We start from the raw sequence: 16,224 nt of genomic DNA on the forward strand, positions 1-16,224 counted from the left end.
AGATGTCATATGTGTTTGTCCACACACACACAAACTAATATATATATATATATATATATATATATATATATATATATATATATATGTGTGTGTGTGTGTGTGTTTTGAGAAAAATAGAAAAACCGAATGAAATTATTAAAATAATAAACGTTTCGTCCTTATTTCAGAGGACATCTTCAGGATATTGAAGTAAAAATGCAAGAAAAGAAAAAGTCATAGATCGTACGAAAAAGAGAAACAGTTTTTGAATCCTACCCATGTCGGGAAGGACAAACATATGTGTGCGTATGGGAAGGTTGGGTTGTTCGATGTCTGTATATACACTTTTAAAAATGCGTTAAAATATATATGTACATTTTTTTTCCTTCTATAAACTTATTCATTTTGTTGAAATATTTAAGGAAAAACGGTTAGCTAGGATCTGTTTTGATATTTTGTTCTTTGATTATTATTTTCCCTATGCTGGGGGTTAAATGGTAGAAGCCTTTTCTTTGCGTAATAGTATTAGTGTTTGATTTTGTTTAAAGAAAAATCTTCCACTGCTGGTAATAATGATAAAAACACAAATATTCATTGATTTTAAAATACCAGTAATTCTTAAATCGATAGATCATCCTCCACAAGTGTATTTTGGCGTTTAGGAAAATATATGCATATTTAACATTTTTTTTTTTTTTTTTTTTTTTTTTACAAAAATCAGTGAAAATAAATATCTTATAGTTAGATAATTAGAGATTTATAAAGAATCAGAATCGGTAATTGTATCGGAATCGGGGAAAATATTGTAATCGTCCCATCACTCATATATATGAAGTTTGATTTGACATGATTAAAATCCGAAAATTGGAAGAGAAGCTGCATATACAAATCACACTTTCCTTTTGACGGTTTGATTGTTGCTATTTTTTCTGATGAGTTAAGGGCAAAATAGATTCACCGATTGATATAATAATTAAGTGATTGATTTTGCGCTACGAAACAGATACTGCCAAGAATTGTAAAAGTCAACTGAATTAAAGGAATAAATTATAAGGTGGTCAACATCATGAATTTTGAAATATAGTTTTTTATCATTTATTCTTTATATTGCTCTGTAATTACATTGAGCTTCTTAACTAAGGATTGGTATATATTATAAGAAAATATATTTCTACAGAAATATACAATCAGCAACAAAATCTACGTATATATATGATCAGTTTTTTTTTTTAAAGAAATCCAGCAGAGTGCTCAATTAAAAGGAAAATCCGAAAATAAGAGCGTATTTATATTTTGTGTACAGAAAGTTGTTAGATGAAATAAGTCATTGGTACCGTCGGTTTCAAGCCCGACAATTAGGACCGTTTTAGATATCCATATCAAACTCTCTTGATGAGTATTGGCTGAAGAGAGCTTGATATGGATATCTTAAACGGTCCTAATTATCGGGCTTGAAACCGACGGTACCAATGACCTGTCTCATCTAACAACTTTCTGTACACAAAATACAACACACACATATATATATATATATATATATATATATATATATATATATATATATATATATATATATATATATATATATAAAAGTGAGAGAGAGAGTGTGTGTGTGTGTGTGTACATTTCCCTACGCAATAACTGTCAATTTTTAGTCTACAGACACGAAATTTGATATACAGGGTACTGGAGATTTGGGAAAATCTATGTGATCGGGTTTCGGTCAGAAATTTGGCTATTAAGGGGTCAAAGTGCAACGATTTGATCTTTGAGAACTCTACCAAACTCCTCCGACAATTTTGGGTCTAAACACTTGAAATTTTCGATATAGATTCCTTGGACGTGGATCTAACTTAATAACTTGATTTGAGCCCAAAACAATCAATAGTAAGAGGTCATAATAGGGGTCAAATTTAAAAAAAAAAATGACGTTTTTTTTTTCCTTTTTGCTCAGCATACACCTCCAAACACCCGGGCAACGCCGAGCACCCATGCTACTCATATATACACACACATTATATATATATATATATATATATATATATATATATATATATATATATATATATATATATATATGCGCATATGGCGGCGTGCGCGCACCTGCATGTGTGCGTGAATGTATTGGCAGCTTGATGCTTGCAAATCCAACGTTGACATTTAACAAAAGCCTAACATAATTGGCCATTTATGTGCGCCTGAATGCATTGCGTTTCCTCGATTAATTAAATATTAAATTATTCCAATTCAATATCCCATTCAATCCGCGTCCTTATTTAGCGAGCGCCAGTTAAACCCAATTACGTCGGCTTTCGAAATAATTAACAAAGATTGAAATCACATCAATCGCTTAAAACAAAAACGAAAATCGCTGCCAAAAGCTGGATTCTACCCCCCCCCCCACACACACACACACATTGTGTAAATCTATCGCACTTTCAAACAAACAACTGACGGGTTGGGGGAAAACGTTGCAAAAACAATAGGGAGAGAAAAAAAAAATTCTACGAGGAGCGTTCGAAAAGTAATGTTTTCTATTTATTTATTTTTTTTAAATTCCGCCCGAATGGATTAGAGGGGACCGCATATTGCATTGTTATGATGACTGAACGCATGCATTCATGGACTGAAAGCCTCTTCCCTCTGTTGCAGATATTGACGCTGTGAGATTCTAAAGAAAACAACCACCTGTCATGGACGTGCGTCAGAAGTAGAGCGGCGTAATTGAATTCTTGGCAAGAGTGTAATGAGAATGGTGGTGACCATGTAGAAAAAATAAATTCTGGAACACAAAAGGTTGCACGTTTTAATGGCACCACGCCCGTCTTCGTAGCTCTTCAACTTTCTGAGCAAAAAATAGGCCTTACTTTGGAACGACACACACATATATATATATATATATATATATATATATATATATACTAGCAGAGTTGAAAAACTAGTAAAATAATCCAACTCCGACGGTATATATATATATATATATATATATATATATATATATATATATATATATATATATATATATATAAACAATATGTGTATATATCTAAAATTTCAAGTGTTTAGACCCAAAATTGTTGGAGAAGTTTGGTAGAGTTCTCAAAGGTAAAATCGTTGAACTTTGATCCCCTAACAGCCAAATTTCTGGCCGAAACCCGATCACATAGATTTTACCAAATCTCAGTACCCTGTATATCAGATTTCGAGTCTGTAGACGAAAATTGACAGAGTTATTGCGTAGGGAAATGTACACAGACACACACTCACAGACACACACACACACACGTTCACTTTTATATATATATATATATATATATATATATATATATATATATATATATATATATATATTAGCAGAGTTGAAAAACCAGTAAAATAATCCAACTCCGACGGTATATATATAAACAATATTCTGGCAATGGATAATTTAGCAAGGAATGAAGATGGTTATTCTGGTGTACCAGTTATTCTACCATCTACACTTACCGGAAGTCCTATGAATCTACAACAGCTTTATCAAGATGCAATGGCAGTTTTCTGTGACCTATTCATTACTTACACATGTAATCTAAAATGTCCTGAAATATTAAATAACTTGGGGGTCATCAGAACTTGCACAAAATCGATGTCAGCAATGTCACACAGTTTTTTAAATTCACTATCTGACTCCCAAGAACCTGCTGACTGACCACTATTCTCACTCCAAGCAGCTGATCGACGTCCCTGTCACCGCCTCAATCATCACCAGCACTTCCTGACAATATCAACAGCATCAGTTACGATCGCATTGACCTTCAATAAAAGTTTAAACTAAAGTTCTTGGTTTGTTCTACTTGCTTCCATACGTTCATTTTTGTAAGGGATTTCTTACTGATGTGTTTTAAAAGATTTTAACTACCGTGGAATTTCCACGGGTCCTGCTAGTATATATATAATTTATTACGGCAGCTAATGCATTAATTGAATAAATATGCAACACACTGACGATTAGAGTTTAACGGTTAACAAACACATAAACATTACGACGCCATATTGAAAAGAAAAGTTCGTTAACTCTGCGTTTTTATAAGGGAGATAACTTAACAAATTATATGCATATTAATGCCAATATAAAGGGAGACAACTTAACAGAGTGACCCGACGTTGCCCGGAATTGAATGATAATCGACGAATGTTTCACACTAGCAGATTTTGTTGTCCTCGATATTAGTGAAATCACCCATTTTTCAATCAAATCGATTGATTAGTTAGGGGACCCATCGTGGTACACCAGGAGAAATCTCACATGTCTTTCGCAGTAACTTAGTTCACAATCCATCGCAGTTTGCATTGCACTGTAGAGAACCTACTCATTTCATAAAATCATTTTTTATATAATGGTTTTAAATTAAAATTTAAATGCAAACGTCAAGTATCATGCTTGAATTGTGCTCTAACCAGAAACATTTATTTCGAACGCGCCGCTGTCATATTCTGATTTAATATGTAGAGCCTTTCGTCTTGTGTGGCAATAACACTTCTCAAATGCATTTGCGATGTTAGACTTCGGTCAAAATCGCCTGTTGCTTCTTTCATCAGATGATTTCGATTATTGATACATTTATCGATTTTTATAGGGAAGAAACTCGCACACAAATTCTCTTTTATATAATAAACATTTCTGACAATTTAGACTGTATTATTTTATTTTTATTTTAAATTTTACTTCATGGGTTTTGCAGTAATCCTTCCAGCTTCAGAAAAAAAATAAAAAATAAATTATATTTAGAAATTTAAAAGAATCGGAATCGATAATTTTATTGGAGTTGGAAATGTAGAACAGAATTGATAACTGTATCGGAATTAGGAAAAATATTGGAATCGTCACATCACCAATATATATATGATATATACATATATAATGGGTTAAGAAATTCTAACGAAAGAAAGATGTATATTTAAATAAAAGTCACCAACAATGTGTATTTTTTAACATTATTTTATTATTCCGTATCTTGGTTTTTCATTGAGAATTATGTTTAGATCATTGTAATAATGTTTATAAATCATTGAAATCGTTTTTAACACGTTTCAGACGTTCTGTGAAGCGCCCTCTTCAGAAATTATTTTCAAAATGTGTTGGAGATGTAAAAATAGCATTTTCGTAGTTCATTTGAAGTGTTTCCAAGAGGTGGAAACGTTTAAGTGTCTACTATTCATTGGAATGTTCAATTTTTATTACTCTTTTATTGGGCTGTGGTTACTCCTGTGTTGTGTTTCTCACTCTTTCCGCTTGTGTTTTTTTCTTTTCCTTTAGGGTAGGATGTGTGTGTGTGTTTTCTTTTATTGGTTTGAAAATGTGTGTACTGTTTTATAGTATTATGAGGTTATTTGCTTCCATATATATATATATATATATATATATATATATATATATATATATATATATATATATTATGATAGAAAATATATAACCGAGTGGCCTTTAATAAGTTTCCAGACTTTTTCAATACAGTCATTTTTCTTGATAGTACACAATGGTATCATGCTCCTCTTCGTAGATCTTCAACTTTCTGAGTTAAAAAAAAAAATAGGAGGCTTTACTTTTGGAACAACCCTCTCATATATATATTTATATATATAGCATAATTATTTAGATGGTTAGAGCTGTCGGCTTTCAACACGACGGTTTTAGGTTCGATTCATGACTAGCCGCACTGATGAGTTGTGATACAACGAAACGGTGCTATATGTCGATGATTTAAGCCCCACCCCTCCTCTTTGGGTTGAGCATTTTATAAATATATTTTCACCCGACTCGTATTTAAGCAATCAAGCGAAGCCAACTATTAGTTTGTTTGTAAACAAACTTATGGTTTGAGCACTGTGCGATGGGCAAGTTGTTAATTTAATAGACACTCGAGGAGAAATATTTACGGGCACTGATTCGTAGTGCATGGCACAATCACGTTGACACACCAGTCTTTGCCAGATCACCGAAGTTAAGCAACGTTGAGCCTGGCCTGTACTAGATGGGTGATCATTTGGGGAGACTAGGCGCTGTATGTTCCTTCTGGGAAAGTTGGGCGTATGGCCAGCACCCTCACCCCGACAAAAGCATCTACAAAGTTGTGGATGGCCTATGCCCGTTTAGGGGCTCAAGGCTATGGATGGAGAACTGCCGACTGTCAACGCAACGGTTGTAGGTTCGATCCACGACTAGGGAAGGTGTATATTTAGCCGCACTGATGAGTTTCGATACAACGAAACAGTGCTGCATGTTGATGACTATTAAGAGCCCCCACCTCTTTGGGTTGAGCACTTTGTAAATATATTTTCACCTGACGCGTATTTAAGCAATTTAAGCAATTAAGCGAACACCCCCCCTCAAAAAAAAAAAACAAACAAACAAAAAGAACTGATGCTTTGAGCACTGTGCGACGGGCAAGTTGATAATTTGATACTCGAGGAGAAATATTTACGGGCACTGATTCGTAGTCCGACTGTCAACACGACGGTTGTAGGTTCGATCCACGACTGGGAACAGGTGTATGTCTAGTCGCACTGATGAGTTGTGATACAACGAAACAGATGACGATATATATAACATAATTGTTTAATAAAACAGGAAACAGTTAAATGGCTTTTGCTTTCTTTCATGATGTGTGTGTGTGTGTGTGTGTGTGTGTGTGTGTGTGTGTGTGTGTGAATGTCAAGAGGGCGGATGAACGGAAGCCGTTCGAGCGGGGGAGGGGACTTGATAGGGCAAAACAAAAATATAGCTTTCATAGAAGCAACAAGAATTTTTCAAACAAGGAAGTTTGGCGCTGAACAGTTTCCCGTCAGCAAGTGCCCGTGGCACGAGGAGAATGCAGACTGACTTCCACAAAATGAGGTTTTATGTGTTGAGAAAACAAAACAAAAAAAAAAAACGCTTACTCCTTCTTTCTCAGTTAATGACTTTTAAATGAAATACAACCACTCCCACCCATAAACCCACGGAAAATGAAATAAAATGGTATTCATAATAAACAATATATATCTTTGTACCTCTATTATATAAAAGTCACTTTACGCGCGTGCGTGCGTATGTGTGAGTGAGTGAGTGAGTTCCTTCCTCATAAGTTCTGAAACAGCTGAGCCTATCTTTTTCAAATTTCACACAAAGCGAATTTATATATCTGGCAGTGTTCTTAGATAGGTTTTGTACAGAAGTATCGAAAATGGAATAAATCCGATCTTAAAAATAGCTATTCTCTCTTACAGATAACAAAAATTTAACAAGTTAAATATTTTACGTTACACCGCCAAGAAAGATAATAAAATTTCAGCAAATCCTTTCTTAAAAAAAAAAAAAAAAAAATAAAAAAAAAATAAAAATAAAAAAATAAAATAAAAGATTTAGTATAATCTTGTCGGGGGGAGGGTATTTACGCCGAGGGGGTACAAGTGCTTATAGTTCGTCAGAACATTCACCATTAAAATACTTGCAAAACAGGCAGAGGGATGCAGCATTTCATCAATGGGACAGAGGCTGAAACTTAGATGACAGTTCAGGACCTATCAGGTTGGCGACGCTTTTGAACACTGCCCAGGAGTGAGAGTCAAGTAGCAGATGCACCAGCCGAAATGTGACAACAATACTCCATACATGGGCGAACGGTGGTCTTATAGATGTGCAGGATACTTTCAGGCTTAAGTAGCTTTCTAGCACGGTAGAGAGAGCCTACCTTCTTCACAGCAGCCTTGGCAATGCTCTCAATGTATCTGTTCCAACTCATGTTCCCTGTGAACGTTAGGCTGAGAACTTTTAAAGAAGTACTTTCAGATAATGTGTTCTTGGCCATTGCTATTGGTGGTAGTGAAGGTTTCTTGTAATTATTGAAAGAAACAAGCTTAGTCTTAGCAGCATTGAATGTGACCATCCATTTTTGTCCCCATTCCACTACAGATTAGAGGTCATCCTCTAGTGTTTCTGCCAGTTCACTTCTTGTAGAAAAAAAAAAAGTTCTCAAGCTGAGATCGAAACCAAAAGCCAAACTGAATCAAGTACGATAACCATGCCAGCTTGACACAATCTTTAAAAAGCGTTTTGAAACATACTTATCATTAACATAATGTGAACGATTCGCACATGCGCAGTCGTGAAATAGTTGACAAACATAAAAATCCGATGTCGGTTTTTAATAGGGGGGGGGAGGGACTATCTCCCCAAAAAGGGGAACACTGGTTAGTAACAAAATAAAAAAAAATATCAGTCATGAAGGATTTCTCTTCCATTAAGCATCTGAACAGATACTACACTTTGATCTTGGCCCAAAGGCCAAGAAATCATTTTTATATCATATATGTCTGTAAGTTCGTTCCCTATGGACTCAAAAACGGCTGGGCCGATTTTTATGAAATTTCACATGAAGGTACTTTATGTGCCTAGCAGTGTTCTTAGATAGGTTTTGTATTGGAATGTCTTTGATAAGTATCGATAATAAAAAAAAACCCAATGAAAGAATGAACAAGCGATTTTGACCAAAGTTAACACCTTACACAGCCTAATATCACAAGTACATTTGAGAAGTTTTATTATCACATAAGCAGTAAGCCCCCCCCCCCGACAAGATTATAATAAACTTTTATTTTATTTATTTATTTTTTTTTAAGAAAGGATTTGCTGACATTTTATTATCTCTCTTGGCGGTGTAACGTAAAATATTTCACTTGTTAAATTTTTTTATCTCTAAGACAGAATAGCTATTTTTAAGATCGGATTTATTCCATTTTCAATACTTATTGGATGCATTTCTGTAAAAAAAAAAACTATCTAAGAACACTGCCAGATATATAAATTAGCTTTGTGTGAAACTTGAAAAAGATAGGCTCAGCCGTTTCAGAACCTATGAGAAAGAAATTCACACGCACACAAAGTGACTTTTATGTTATAGAGGTGCATAGATATATATTGTTCATTATGAATACCATTTTATTTGATTTTCCGTGGGTGTATAAAGTCAACAATAGGTTCTTTGATATGACAGAGGCGCGTTCGAAATGGATGTTCCTATTTAGAGCACGATTGAAGCATGATACTTGACTTTTGCATTTGAAACTTTAATGTGCCGTAGTCTACATTGCAATATCACCTATAATATGTTGTGGGTTAAGTCACTCCGGGGAGGCATGTGTACTGCGATGGGTCCCCAACTAGAGCAGGCAATCAATCGATTTGATTAAAAAAAAAAAAAAAAAAAAAAAAAAATGGGCGACTTCACCGATTTTGATAATAAAATATGGGAGTGTGAAACATATGTTGATGGTACAACTTGGCCTTCGAGACAAGATCACAGTGTAGTATCTGTCATGATGCTACACTTCACCCTTTGTCCTGTCAGTGGAGAAATCCTTAATGACTGAGACAATTTTTAATTTTGTTCCTAGAGAGAGAGGGAGGGAGAGACAGAGGGGGACGGAGGAAGGGAGAGACAGAAGAAGGGAAGGGAGGGAGAGGAGGGGAGAAAGAGAGGGATGGAGAGCGAGAAAGAGAGGGATGGAGAGCGAGAAAGAGAGGGATGGAGAGCGAGAAAGAGAGGGATGGAGAGCGAGAAAGAGAGGGATGGAGAGCGAGAAAGAGAGGGATGGAGAGCGAGAAAGAGAGGGATGGAGAGCCAGAAAGAGAGGGATGGAGAGCCAGAAAGAGAGGGATGGAGAGCCAGAAAGAGAGGGATGGAGAGCCAGAAAGAGAGGGATGGAGAGCCAGAAAGAGAGGGATGGAGAGCGAGAAAGAGAGGGATGGAGAGCGAGAAAGAGAGGGATGGAGAGCGAGAAAGAGAGGGATGGAGAGCGAGAAAGAGAGGGATGGAGAGCGAGAAAGAGAGGGATGGAGAGCGAGAAAGAGAGGGATGGAGAGCGAGAAAGAGAGGGATGGAGAGCGAGAAAGAGAGGGATGGAGAGCCAGAAAGAGAGGGATGGAGAGCCAGAAAGAGAGGGATGGAGAGCGAGAAAGAGAGGGATGGAGAGCGAGAAAGAGAGGGATGGAGAGCGAGAAAGAGAGGGATGGAGAGCGAGAAAGAGAGGGATGGAGAGCGAGAAAGAGAGTGATGGGGAGGGAGAAGACGGCGAGGGAGAGGAGAGAGAGAAAGAAAGATATTTTAAACATATAACGCTAGTATTTCTAGGTAATTATATAAAATATTTTAACCAAAAACTAGCAAAATAAAAGTATAGATTTTCTTGTTAGAATGGAACTGAAAACTTTGCAAAAAACGTGAAAAATGCTGTGCATGGATGCAGATGACAAAATTCAATATCTGCTTACAATTTCAATCAAATCATTAAAGATGACGACGGACAGGTGTACGTTTTGAGGGCAGCCGCATAGAAGAAAATGCATGAAGAACTGAATACTTACGACGAATGTACATTGCAGTCAAAGAAGGTGAAATTCACAGAAACAAAATCCTTCCCTTCAACACGAATGGACAGTTTCATCACAATATGATCTGAAATAAACAATAATTGATTATACAAACTGATTAATGCTTCAAGCAAATGGTCAACACACACATATATATATGCATAGAGAAATAAAAAGGAACAAATTATATATATATATATATATATATATATATATATAAATAATCTTTTGGTTTATTGAATCTATGAGCTTTCAATTCTAATTTATGTTCACCGATCGAGCAACAAATGTCTTATTTCCAAGTTTTCTTTGTGACTAATTGCCCTATAAAAGCTTTGGAGTGTAGTTTATCCTACTAGTTTATCGACAGCGGCGTAAAATGGATAGAATTCATTCAACTTGCATAACGACTTTAATCTATTTTAAACGGTCAAGCTTTCCCATTTATCTCGGACTTTACCATGGCACTGGTCAGCATTATCTGGCCGCGTTTAAGATAACAACGAAATCAATAGAAACGCTTGCAGAATGTTTGTTCCGCAGATGCGGAGAAACAAGATCCATGGGAAAACGGGAAGAATACATCGGCCAGTTTTATGGTCCCGCAATCTGAAGACGGAATCTCGGCAGGAATCAATATGGCCCGGCTCAAAGACAAACGGCAGAAGTGAAGAATTCGGCTGCACCTAAGATAACGAATCCAATCCGTGCGAAAGGGGAGAAAAAGATAAATTGCATAGGAGTGAGAGGGGGGTGAGGGAAGGTGATAGACCCTGGACACGTCAGAGTGCCGGCGAACGGCCCCTCCCTTGCAGCCCTGCTGGATCATGGATGGGCCAACGCGCGAGAGCGGGTAGGATGATAACAAGTGCAACTGGTTTTTGCTGCGAGCTCGGATAAAAAGGGCATAAAATAGGCACAGCTTGGAATGGTAAATCGGTTCCAGTTAGAAATTTGTTACGTTCTGTGACCGTGCCATTTCGAGATAAGCTGGCAAAATAAAGGAGGCATTGTGTAAAATTCGGTAAAATTATATAACACAGCAATGAGCTATACTTGGAAGGATAGGGAGTTTGGGATCAAAGTTAAATAAATAGGTGGAAGGAAACACCATCCTGCAGAAATGAAAGAAATTTTACATAGATACAGATGATTATTATTCACTGACACGCATTTCGACTTTTTGAAGACTCATCAGTGTAGCTATACGTATTAACGTGTCTATGTCAAGGTTCGATCCCTGGACTTTTTATCAGCACTGACTATGAAAGTTAAACGTCTAAGCTATCTCAGTCAATTTGCATGCTGATAACAAAAGGACAAATAATCCGATGTCATTTATAAAAATTTCTCTATCATATATATACATATATATGTGTGTGTGTGTGTATATATATATATATATAAATGTGTGTGTATATATATATATATATATATATAAATGTGTGTGTATATATATATATATATAAATAAATGTGTGTGTATATATATATATATATATAAATAAATGTGTGTGTATATATATATATATATATATATATATATATATATATATATAAATAAATGTGTGTGTATATATATATATATATATATACAAATAAATGTGTGTGTATATATATATATATATATAAATAAATGTGTGTGTATATATATATATATATATATATATATAAATTCAATAAGTTCAAATATATTGCACTAAAAATATTTTCAAAAGTGCTCAATACACATGCAGAGCAAATAGTTTTTCTCATGTTTAAATAATTTCACATATACATAATATATATATATATATATATATATATATATATATATATATATTAATACGATAGCGTGTGTTATTTTCTGTGTCATGCTTACATTCGGGTCGTTTAATTGTTATGTACTTCCATTTCTTGTAATAAATAATTTTACCAAGAATGCTTCATAAGTTTTGGTTTCGGTTAAAGCTGATGATACTCCAGTAACATATTTTTTTAATAAATAATTTCATCAAGAATTCTTCATAAGTTTTGCTTTCGGAGAGAGAGAGAGAGAGAGGGAGAGAGACAGAGACAGAGAGAGAGAGACAGAGGGAGAGAAAGTGAGAGAGAGAGCGGGTGAAAGAGAGAGAGAGCGGGTGAAAGAGAGAGAGAGAGAGAGCGGGTGAAAGAGAGAGAGAGAGAGAGCGGGTGAAAGAGAGAGAGAGAGAGAGCGGGTGAAAGAGAGAGAGAGAGAGAGAGCGGGTGAAAGAGAGAGAGAGAGAGCGGGTGAAAGAGAGAGAGAGAGAGAGAGAGCGGGTGAAAGAGAGAGAGAGAGAGAGAGAGAGCGGGTGAAAGAGAGAGAGAGCGGGTGAAAGAGAGAGAGAGAGAGAGAGAGAGAGCGGGTGAAAGAGAGAGAGAGCGGGTGAAAGAGAGAGAGAGAGGGTGAAAGAGAGAGAGCGGGTGAAAGAGAGAGAGAGAGAAAGCGGGTGAAAGAGAGAGAGAGAGCGGGTGAAAGAGAGAGAGAGAGCGGGTGAAAGAGAGAGAGAGAGCGGGTGAAAGAGAGAGAGAGCGGGTGAAAGAGAGAGAGAGCGGGTGAAAGAGAGAGAGAGCGGGTGAAAGAGAGAGAGAGCGGGTGAAAGAGATAGAGAGAGAGAGCGGGTGAAAGAGAGAGAGAGAGAGCGGGTAAAAGAGAGAGAGAGAGAGAGCGGGTGAAAGAGAGAGAGAGAGCGGGTGAAAGAGAGAGAGAGAGAGCGGGTGAAAGAGAGAGAGAGAGAGCGGGTGAAAGAGAGAGAGAGAGAGCGGGTGAAAGAGAGAGAGAGAGAGCGGGTGAAAGAGAGAGAGAGAGAGCGGGTGAAAGAGAGAGAGCGGGTGAAAGAGAGAGAGCGGGTGAAAGAGAGAGAGCGGGTGAAAGAGAGAGAGCGGGTGAAAGAGGGGAGCAAGAGAGGGAGGATGAAAGAGAGAGGGAGGATGAAAGAGAGTGAGAGGATGAAAGAGAGTGGGAGGATGAAAGAGAGAGGGAGGATGAAAGAGAGAGGGAGGATGAAAGAGAGAGGGAGGATGAAAGAGAGAGGGAGGATGAAAGAGAGAGGGAGGATGAAAGAGAGAAGGAGGATGAAAGAGAGAAGGAGGATGAAAGAGAGTGGGAGGATGAAAGAGAGAGGGAGGATGAAAGAGAGAGGGAGGATGAAAGAGAGAGGGAGGATGAAAGAGAGAGGGCGAAAGAAAAAGAAAGAGCTTGAGCCTCTATCACTGAGACAAACCCTGCTCGTGGATGGACCGCATCACTTATATAGATGTCATTTGTTTATTTGTGATAAGTTAAATGAATTTAACAATTCATGCAGAAAAGCATTTTACCCAAATGCTAAGTGGAAATTGTGTGTGTGTGTGTGTGTGTGCATGTACGCGCGCGCGTGTGTATGACTTGACTGATTTCGCTGACATTTCTCCCAGAGTGCTATTTAGGTCAAAAACATTACGTTCGCACCCAGCGGACCCAAAAGAAAAGGGCGCATGCTTTAAGAATGTAGAACATTAAAAGCCCCTGTTTTTTTTTGTTTGTTTGTTTTTCTCGCCCATAATTAAGAAAACAAAATAAACCCAAAACATGACAACTCCCATCTCGTCTCAGCGTTCATTAAAAAAAAAAAAAAAAAAAAAAAACGAAAACACTCTTGGAGTAATTGCAATTCCCTTCACAAATTATGAAAATGTCACTAACTGCAGATGACAGCTGCCGGCACAACATGGCCACAGATTGGATCCCGCGCGGTTGAGCCTCACCCTGACCACAAATAGGAAAGGACATGGTTGGTTATTTCTTTTTTACACTTCCCAAGATGGAGTACTACTAACCACGCCTGGGGATGTGTCACACTTAAGGCTCTTTCTGAGTACAACATCGGCTTCCTAATTTGGTGGGCGAATATCTTTTCTATTTCCAACAACCCTTTTGCTCAAAGAAGAGATGTTCTCTCGACTCTCGGGCTGGACTCTGAGCTAAGTAGCTTCCAATGAATCTACAATTAATTTTATAGATTGGGCTTCTCTGCGATTTTAGGTTGTATAAGGATGTTAACTTTGGTTAAAATCGGACTTTTCTTTCTTAAATCGGATTTTTTTCGATTATCCATGTTCCATATTTATCAGACTCATTCCAATACAAAACCTACGCAAGAACACTCCCAGACAAACCAAGTACCTTCGTGTGAAAAAAAAAGAAAAAATCGGTGCAACCGTTTCCGAGTCTATAGGGTACTTTCTCACACACAGGGACAACGTTTCTTTTTACTCCATTTAATCATAAATTTATAAACGAAGATATAATTTTATGCGTAAATTTATCAGTATTTACTTCAACAGTGCTCAATACATAGGTAGAGCTAGGTAAGTAAATGATGAAAATATATGTGGCAATTAAGCTACACAGAATATTCCGCGTTTCATTTTTGTGAGAATTCGTCAGGCTGAATGAAACGTCGTAAATGAAACGCGGAATGTTCTGTGTAGCTTAATTGCCATATAAGTTTAAGGATTAAAGTTAAATTCTGTAGATTAAAATATACATAAATATATATTCAAGTTAAGAATTAATTGTTTGAAATAAGGAATAGATGGAAAAGAATATTTATTTATTTAATGCATGGATTTTCAATATCATCAGAGGAAATGAAATGCGATCAGCAAAATTGTTAGTTATGAATAAAATAGTTCCTCATTAGCACATATATTGAAAATGTTATTTAAAAGTGCAATATTTATTAAAACATTTCACTTGATTATTTTTTCTTTTTTTTTTTTACATGGGGGTCACTACTTATCAAGGCCCGAAGGCCACTCAGGGATAAGAGTTATTGCGTGTACAGTAATCAATGAGATAGTATTGTAGTAATCATTAGTATTGGGGGTTTTGATAGAGTGCCTTACTAAAGGGGGAGGTTTGTCAGGAGTTTGTTTATGTTGGACTTGAAGACGTCCAAGTTGTAGTCAGGTGGGAAACAGGCAAGCGGCATAGAGTTCCACTGGCGTGCAGTTTTAAGAAAGAAGCTTTGCTCATGAAATCTACGTTTGGATTTAGGCACAGATAAAGAGTGGGGAAAATTATTGACAGTAGTTTCAGCCAGACGGGTGTTTCTCGTGAAAGATTGGCGAGGGGGGGATGAGGGATTGGAGCTCAGACGAGCACCTGCCATGGAAATAACGTTAAAACAAAGACAGGCTTGCAACGTCTCTTCTGTGTGAAAGAGGTTGCAGGGAAGGGAAAAGGGCATCCCCCACTAAGCCACGAAGTCTATTTTGTACTTTGTCAAGGCAGGATAGGCTGTTTTTAGCAGTTCCTGCCCAGATGTGGCAGCAGTACTCCATCCTTGGACGTACTTGGCTTTTATACAGATAGAGAATTGCATTAGTAGTGAGATATCTTCTGGGGCAGTAGAAGGATCCCACCATTTTCCCAGCGTCCCTGGCAACAGATTTGATGTACGTGTTCCATTTCATATCAGGAGTAAAGGTCGAACCCAGAAGCTTGTCAAAACATGGAGCCTCCCCAAGACGAGAGCCATCCATTTCAATTGATGCCATCTAGTCTGTGATTTAACACACGCACACACATTTATATATATATATATATATATATATATATATATATATATATATATATATATATATGCGTGTCTTATTTATAGTATTCCGAATTTTACTGGGTTTATATAATTGAAAAATTCGGGAACCGTTCATATACCAATAAGTTTTAAGTCAAAGTGAGACGACTTAAACTGTAATCTACAAAATGATCACATTTCATAATTGAGCATTCATATATTGTTTTAACAAAATCAAGACATCAAGGAATAGATTGATAGCAACAAATAGTGTATTTCATCGTTAGTTACAATT

General features: G+C 36.7%; 1 protein-coding gene and 1 pseudogene across 13 annotated transcripts in view; both read right to left on the reverse strand.

Annotated features, from left to right (window-relative positions):
- LOC145265357 (plexin-A4-like) overlaps positions 1–16,224 on the reverse strand; it is a 1,096,693-nt gene that overhangs the window by 312,520 nt on the left and 767,949 nt on the right. For all 13 annotated transcript variants that reach the window (XM_080121138.1, XM_080121137.1, XM_080121136.1 and 10 more), the window contains one exon: positions 10,361–10,451. In XM_080121138.1, the coding sequence (XP_079977264.1) occupies positions 10,361–10,451 (91 nt within the window). The remainder of the gene's footprint in view (positions 1–10,360; positions 10,452–16,224) is intronic.
- On the reverse strand, positions 8,175–8,293 carry LOC145265869 (U2 spliceosomal RNA; annotated as a pseudogene).

The sequence above is a fragment of the Euprymna scolopes genome, chromosome 40 (assembly GCF_053919585.1).
Source record: "Euprymna scolopes isolate OS-2025 chromosome 40, ASM5391958v1, whole genome shotgun sequence".
In the NCBI taxonomy this organism is placed as follows: Eukaryota; Metazoa; Mollusca; class Cephalopoda; order Sepiida; family Sepiolidae; genus Euprymna; species Euprymna scolopes.